The 8,392-nt window shown below is 35.3% G+C and overlaps 1 protein-coding gene across 1 annotated transcript; it reads right to left on the bottom strand.

Moving 5' to 3' along the window:
* Positions 1-1,373: 1,373 nt before the first annotated feature.
* Positions 1,374-8,371, bottom strand: LOC100891887 (3-oxoacyl-[acyl-carrier-protein] reductase FabG-like). The gene is made up of 9 exons (XM_030990274.1): positions 8,175-8,371; positions 7,474-7,613; positions 6,741-6,833; positions 6,261-6,402; positions 5,703-5,743; positions 4,969-5,038; positions 4,176-4,212; positions 3,026-3,089; positions 1,374-2,364 (listed from the first exon to the last, which is right to left on the bottom strand). Exons 1-9 carry the CDS (start codon positions 8,254-8,256, stop codon positions 2,191-2,193), a joined length of 843 nt encoding a protein of 280 aa, XP_030846134.1. The 5' UTR covers positions 8,257-8,371; the 3' UTR covers positions 1,374-2,190.
* Between the last annotated feature and the right edge of the window lie 21 nt (positions 8,372-8,392).

Below are 8,392 nucleotides of genomic sequence, written 5' to 3'. Positions count from 1 at the left end.
CCCCTCCTTTTCTTTCAATGAGTTCTGGTCCCCCCCCCCCCTCTCTCTCTGGCTCTCTTATTGTATATTTTACTCCCTCTCTCTTCTCCAGTACTCTATTTCTTTCCAGAAGTTCTTCTCTAATTAATTACACTCCTTCTTGACATTGTGCTTCCCCTCTCCCTCCCTCCTTCAGATCTCTGAATTTATTTCCATAATTACCTGCCCCCCCTATTTGTCTTTCTTGCATTGATATCAATTTGGCTTTACATAAAGGAAATCTTGGCACACAAGAGTTATTATTTTTGTATGCAAACTTTAGCAGTGTGCGCAAAACACTCACGCCTGAGCAAAAATGAGTATCGAGAGCTCTCGGTCATAATACAGCACTAGGTCAGAAGAATAATCTGATTTGATTATAAAAGTTTTACAAGATGCACCTTGCTTGAAAAACTGGTAATTCACTTCTTAATTTGCTTCCCTCCGGTGTTTTTAAGGTGCCCTGATAGAACTGGAGGACTCTAAAACATACAATATAAAATAGGAGACTGTTAAAAATGAAGTACAAGTATACATGTATATATTTCATATTGATGTTCAATTTTATTGACTGATATATGATTTATTTCAATATATCTATAATATTTCCAGTTTAAAAAATACAAATATCTTATTTTATTATAGTCGTTGGATACAGGCTTGCCACAAAACAATGTATGCATATTCTCCACTCCCTGGGGAGCATTCTGTCCAGGCACTTGTTATATATATATATATATATATATATATACACATAATGCTGAACAAACCACAGTACAGCAACAAAATTCTCACGAATTTGGAAAAAAAAAGAAGTACCTCTTACCCCCCACAAAGTACCCCCCCCCCCCCTCCACTTATAGCGGCTAGATGAGCCGGCCCTTAATATTTCCCTTAATCCACCACAGTGCTTGCCACCCCTATCAAAATACCCTGGCGCCGCGGCCCCTGGATACACATATCAATAATTCTATGACTATGATTGGTCAAAACTTTAGGTATGAATTCATTAGTGACTGACATGATCTAAAATGCATGCAGCAGTGGCGGATCCAGGGGGGACCCGGGGGGGCGGCGCAATTTTGGGGAGCAAAAAAAAAAAAAAAAATTAGTGCTCACTCCCCCCCCACTGAGCAAAATATTGGCCGGCATGATTTTCATATTTCAGCACACTAAATTTCAAATTGATTTCAAATTTGGGCCCCCACCCCTAAGAAATCCTGGATCCGCGCCTGGCATGCAGATATATACATGTATATAGACATTAAATATATGTAACTACAGTGCCCCTGTAAAACAGGATACCGTAAATACAAATTCAACAGCTATATACCACACATTTTATATTTTAGATATTGCAATAATGTGATCTAACACTAAGGTAATGTTGAAAACAACTCGTTTGCCATCCCATTGGCATTGGAAATTCACTAGGTTGTACCTTTTATTGCTGGTCTGCACCCATGGCAAGACAAATTTAAATACAGGTCACGTGATCACATTGTGAAAAAAAAAACTGTCTGAAAGAAATTGGGAACGTTGATTATGTAGAATATAAGAATCGACATCGTGAGGTTTTAGAATGATCATATGAAAAGACATTGATGGATAACAATTATATAGTAAGCTTTCTTAGGCTACAAACACAAATTTCAGCCTTCCATTAACTCAATCTTACTGACAGACACATATTCTGCACTCAGGAGACGTATACGTGGCCTAAAATTTGGTTCAAAATTTTCAGCTAGCTATACTTTATCATATTTATAATTTGAGGGCATTTGAAGCTTCTTTTCAGGAGATACATATCTTCCGAACTGACATAAAACGAACGGGTAGCTCACAGATTATATGTTAATCTTTACCAGGACTCAACATCCATCTTTTCAGCACATTAAACGTGCCCCCCCCCCCACCTGAAATTTTACACCCAAAAGGTACCTAAAAGAAAAAAATACTTTCCCCATATCCCACATCATATTGCACTTTGCACTTAATTGGTCCATCATAATTAAAAATACATGTATAGCATTCATTGTTGACAGCCAACCCTTTCATTCCCATAAAAATTGGGAATCAAAATTATCACATCTCATTGTCCGAAACATTTGAAGGTTTTTATTGTTACAAAATATTGTTTTTAGAGCAATTTCTCGTTATGCTAGGCGATTTTTACTCCCCGAAAGTAAATGGGTAACCCTCAGCACAGGAGCATTGTCTGCCGCCATCTATTGACAGTGTTTCTCCAGTGACAAAAGTTGCTGCGTTGGACGCAAGAAACTTGATGACCGATGCCACATCGGACGGTTCTCCTACCCTACCCAGTGGATGCTCCTTGCCTAGTTGCTGAATGGAAAAAGGGAAAAAAGATAGAAAAAAAATTAGTCCTGATTTGTTTGAGCTTCAAAAGTCTGTGTTCTGAGAATTGTGTCCCTTTTTGTAAATTTCATTCTGAGCCTCAAAATATAGCACAAGCACGAGCAGAAAATTTTAACTTGACAGGCTCTGTTCAACATTGGGTTTAACAAAAGAAGTTAGCATGATTTTTCCCCATAAAAATTCCCGTCCTGCATATTAATAGACCAGTTCATCAGCGAAAAAAATACTTTAAAAATTCTGGGGGCTACTTTTAAAGCTTGTTTGCATAAAATTACACTCTTTAATTTGTTTTGCATTGAATTCTATGCAAATTTTTGTAGGCTCTTTTATGACTTTCGGGGGCTCTTTTTTAGCATTTCGGGGGCTAATTCGCCCCTGTGTATTTTTGCACTGCAGTTCATGGTTAGCACATGATACAAATGACCCCAAATATCCACAGATCTTTTAAACTTGCAGCACGTACCCAGCATTCGTCTTGGAGGATTTTGCATTCTTGGTATAATTAATTGGCCTTTATCTAAAACCTTGCATGCTCAGATAGTCACTCTACGAACTGGCTTAATTATTCTATAACGGTATATCCCAGAAGTTAGAATAATGGAGGTTTAAAAAAACGGCCCCTGGTTACCTCTCTAAGTTCTTCTTCAGAAAGTCCATGGTTGGAAAAAATTGGGGTCATTATGGTCCCTGGGCTGCAATATAGGATGAAAAATGGAAACATTAGAGGTCATCGCATTTGCAATAAATTTAAGCATGTTTTGAAAGATATGTTATATTAAAGATAAAGACTAGTTATAGTCATGCGATTGCATTGTGAAAGAAACATTGTGGAATCGATCAGAAAAGGTTGATCATCTAGCATATAAGTATTGGTGTGTAGTGCAAGGGTCTGGAATCATCAAAATGATAAGAAATCTTGCCCAGTCTTGGTAAAGTTACAAGCACTGTACACAGAAAGATATATATGGGACTACGCACACGTGTGCGACACATGCGTTATATCTATCAGGTCCAAATAGATTTACCAAATATATCAATTAGTAGGCGGTTTCTCGGCAAAATTTGTATGATCATGTAATATATAGTCAACACATATTCTTTCACATATAATTGGTAATACGAGCTTCCATTTCATTTTTTGAGAGGGGGCGTTTCCAAAAATGGTCTATACCTTTAAACCCATAGCTGTTCAGAGTTTTTTCACTTCCTAAATTAATCTGCTTTCCCTTCTCAAATTGGCAACAATTGATCTAATTTTTCACTCCTTTATAGTTTTTTAAAACCAATAGCCATTCAGGGTTTTCTCACTTCCTAAATTAATCTGCTTTCCCATCTTAAAATGGCAACAATTAATATTATTTTCCACTCCTTTATAGTTTTTTTTTAACCAATAGCCATTCAGAGTTTTCGAACTTTCTAAATTAATCTGCTTTCCCTTCTCAAATTGGCAACAATTAATATCATTTTCCACTTCTTCATAGTTTGAAAAAAATAATCTTTAATAAATGAACCAATGTGAAAGAAAATTGCAAAATGTAACCCCCTAAAAAGAGAAGATTGTGAAAAGATGGAAGGAAATTCAAAATATCAAGGAAATTTTTTTTTTTAAACCCACAATCAAATCTCTTCTCTATCTCCTCCCAATCCACCACACCCTCTCCGTCTCCCAATATACCCTCTATCCCTCATCTTGCTCTTCCTCCCACCCCAATCAACACTGGATATTAACTATTCTAAAAATATTGCAAACATGAAATATTGCTGATAGCATGACTCACTTTACTGCATTGACTCGAACACCTTTGGAAGCCAGATCTAAGTAGAAAAAAAGAGAAAGAAAATATCCTCCCACTTTATAATAAAAATATCAAATTTTTGACAGTACCGAGCAGTGAAAGTAGATCAGGTAGCTGTTTCAAAAAGCCTTTTTTTCAATGAAAAATGACAAAAATCAGTGACAAATCTGCTGATATACAATCAGAAGCAAGGATTTTACTAGCTTATAACAAAAACTGTCAAGTTTTGTGAAATGGGTCCCTAATCTCTAACGATTTGACGAAAACATCAAAGGTTATCCTTATACAATCACCAAAAAAGGAAGTGGATACTCTTTATTATTCATAATGTTCATATAAACCATCAATAAAATATAATACAATATATAACAAATTAAGGTAATATTTTTATGTTTAAATTTGTATTACCTAAATTACCCTAAATTACCCTAAATTACCCCATGTAAGCTAAATAGGAATTGTGTATCATTATTGTTGTTGTAATTAATTATTTTAATGTATGAGGCATAAATGTTCATTTCTTTTCCGCCCTTTTCCCTCTTTTCTAAGCGCATAGGGACTTTCTTTGTGTTAGTGATATGCGCTATACAAATAACTTTCATTATTATTATTATTTTTTTAAATATTATACTCTACCAACACCAGTTAAGATCAAGTTTTGAAATTTCACATTTGGATGGGCACATTCATTGAACTGTTAGAAGGTCTGATTACAGAAATTGCAAAAATAAAGCAAAAAATTTATAATGATTGTCACATAGCAAAGAATACCTACCCACAGCAGTACATCTTGTAAACTGGTCAATGACAGCCTTTGTAATGTTGTAGGACAAGTAATTCCGCACCTGCAAATTCAACCACAATTTTTTTTCTTCATTTTTATATAATTGCAGTACATTTAATGTATAGTGATGATTCTCCATTATTTTTCTTATCCAGAAATACTACATTAGCTGAAAGAGCGATATCCCCCCCAAATAAGGTTTAGTCTATTTCTAATGCAGTACGTTGTGCCTTTTTTAAGTACGAGCAGCAACTAACTGTTGAGGTCTCTAAATTGGTAAGTAGTGTAAAATATAAAATCACTTTTTAGGTGTACAAATTGGCAATCTTTAGGTCAACTTTGGGAATTTTCTTTCTTATTGGTAAACATTTATATTTTTATAAACAATGGAAAATAGGATAGGTTATGGCCAATTTGAGGAGGGGAAACTTGATTAATTTAGAAAATAAGAAAAATCCCTTGAACTGCTACAGGTTCAATTAATGGTCATGCAAGCACGGCAAGTTTGTACAAATATCAAATGTTGAAGTGTCATATATATGTTATAGACCATAGTTCAAATACTTGAATTCAATTAACAAGCTACAAATGTGGCGTCTTCCCCACACATTTCTTGCTTGTCTGATGCAAAATTGCAGAAATGAAATGAGGGGGCTATAGCAATTATACAGGCTACAGATAAAATGATTCTGGAATATTTGTATCTATATCTAGTCAATACTTACCACCCTCTTTCCGCAGATGCTTGATACATTAACGACAGAACCTGGAAAGGAAATGTTGATAGTATTACTAAATTAGGAAGTTTTCTGGAAGATAAAGATGTTTAAATGTTTTTATAATATGACTTTGGTTTAATTTAGCACAGCTCATCGCTTCAGCTATACAGGCTGAAGATAACTGCAGCAAATTTGACCCTTGTTGACCCTTAATGTGGAGGGGTGTGGAAAATGAGGTTTTAATTTGCTTTTTTGGAAAACTGAAAAGGGAAATAATTGTTCTTTATATTTATATTCTACGTTTATTCAGATTTCAATTGATATAAACTTGTACTTTAATCAGATAAGGTCTTTAATGGTCATGCAAGTAACTAGACATTTCTAATTCATAGAGGAAAGAAATGAAAAAAACCTATAATGTCATTTGAGACACATTGCACAGATTTCTCCTAAAATGTTAGAGAAACTGAGGATGTAGATATGGCTCTACATAAATCCAGAAAAATCATTATTATCAGGTAAATTTTTAAATTTCCATTTACCTGTAGGAAGGGAGCCACCTACCTTTAGATTCGATAAGATGAGGTGTCGCTAGGTTCGTCAGTTGGATGATGGATCTTACATTAACCTTCGTTGTGTGGTCATAGTTCTCCAGTAGTGCTTCACTTGTGAGGGTATCAAATAAGGATATTCCAGCATTGTTCACCTTTTGAAGATATTTTAAGAAAAAACATTTGAGATCTAATAATAATCCAGGATGATAATGATAATTATATGTCTTGTTTACCCAGAGTATAGCCTCATCAGTTTTAATACTATATGGGGGGAGGGGAATTCTCCCAAATAATTCTGGCAGCAATTTCATATCCAAAAGGCACTTGAAGTGTATTTTCTTTTTTTGATTTTCATCCTTTCATCATTCATTTTTTGCTTGTCAGGAGAGAGACTGCACAGAGAATATAGAAAATGCCATTAATTTTGTTTTTGTATGCTCCATCCACCCACCCAACCAGAGATTCCTAAAACTGCTGTTGAACAACTCACCAAGACATCCAGTCTACCAAAGTGTGTGATAGTTGATTCCATGATCCTCTTCACACCTTCTTCTACACACATGTCTGCCTTGATTGTAAGTACCTGTCAAAACACATGAAGAAATTAAATGTTTTCAGGTACTTGTAGTTTGTTTGTTTGTTTGTTGTTATAATCACAATCATCATTCGTATTATCATTACCATTATCACTGTTATTCTTTTTCATCTTCTTTTCTCTTCTTCAACTACTTCTTCTAATTTATCTTCTCATCACAATCATCACAATAATAATCATCATCATCATCATCATCACCATCATCATTATTACTTTTATCATATCACCATCATCATCATATCCCCATCATTATCATCATCATCATCAACATCACCATCACCATCATCATTATTATTATATCACCATCATCATTATCATCATCATCACCATCATCATCAACATCACCATCACCATCATCATTATTATTATCATATCACCATCATCATCATCATCATCATCATCATATCACCATCATTATCATCATCATCATCATCATCATCATCATCATCATCATCATCATCATCATTATTATTATTAATACCATTATTATCACCATCAACATTATCATTATTATTATTTCTTAAAGTAGTAGTACATAGCAGAAGTAATCATAAAACTCCATTATCGTTACGGGGTTTAATGATCAGACAATAATTGCAAGTTATAAAACAAAGACATCCTATTATACCTTATCCTTTGCTAGGCCTTTTGCCAGGCAATCCTGTGCAGTCTTCTCTAGTCTCCCTTCATCACGACCCACTAAAGCAAGACCTGCTCCTTCTGCAGCAAAGTGGAGAGCCGTCTCAGCTCCAATTCCTGAACTGGCTCCTATTCAAAAAATAAAAAATAAAAAAATAGCTGGAATCATATTAGTTTTCATGTTTTCGAAATCCCATCGAAATATTGCAAATTCATTTTCATGGGTTTTCGTGAAATTTTCATCACCACCACCATATGGGAAGGGCTATATTCTACTCACACATAACAAAACAAAACCATATAAAAACACAAAACAAAACACATTTAGATCTAAATATAGCAGTGGTGGTTAAGTAAGAGTGAAATTTTAGCTGGGCGTAACATAACCCCCTACAAATACAATGCCCCCCCCCCTTTTTTTTTAATGTGGCTTCATTTCAGTCAGCTCCAGCCACGCCCATGCATAATTAAACGTACACGCACATACAGCGCCTCCCACCAGCTCTATTCACTCGTAAGTTGGAGCTAGCGGTCCCTGGATATTACCCCGATCAGCTCACCACGGACAGCGACCGCTAGTCTGATTTGAGCGAGCCAGTTTTTTCAAGTCCTAGCTAACAACAGTTATTCCGCTAGAATTGAAACATTTTGACTAATTATTACACCATTTACAGCAGTTTGATGACTTACCAGTTATTAAAATCACTCTATCAACAAACTCCCCCATATTGCAAAGGGCATTTGTTCCACACCAGTACCTTGTCGTGGCCATCTTGGTGGTGTGTTGTCTTCCAAGTCCCTGGTTAGAGTTTTCCACTATTGACAAAATATAAATCGTCTCGATCTATTTAGAAATGTATAAGCTAGGTCGATCAAAGATCGTACTATAACAGATGTGTTACTTTTTG

The sequence above is a fragment of the Strongylocentrotus purpuratus genome, unplaced genomic scaffold (assembly GCF_000002235.5).
Source record: "Strongylocentrotus purpuratus isolate Spur 01 unplaced genomic scaffold, Spur_5.0 spur5_scaffold_19, whole genome shotgun sequence".
In the NCBI taxonomy this organism is placed as follows: domain Eukaryota; kingdom Metazoa; phylum Echinodermata; class Echinoidea; order Camarodonta; family Strongylocentrotidae; genus Strongylocentrotus; species Strongylocentrotus purpuratus.
This window is presented reverse-complemented; position numbering and strand designations above follow the sequence as displayed.

Coding starts and splice junctions, on each gene's coding strand:
- LOC100891887 (XM_030990274.1), bottom strand. CDS start 8,256: ATGGCCACGACAAGGTACTGGTGTGGAACAAATGCCCTTTGCAATATG. Junction 4,213..4,968: donor TACAAGATGTACTGCTGTGG/GTAGGTATTCTT, acceptor TTTTCTACTTAG/ATCTGGCTTCCAAAGGTGTT. Junction 3,090..4,175: donor GTTCGAGTCAATGCAGTAAA/GTGAGTCATGCT, acceptor CCTATATTGCAG/CCCAGGGACCATAATGACCC.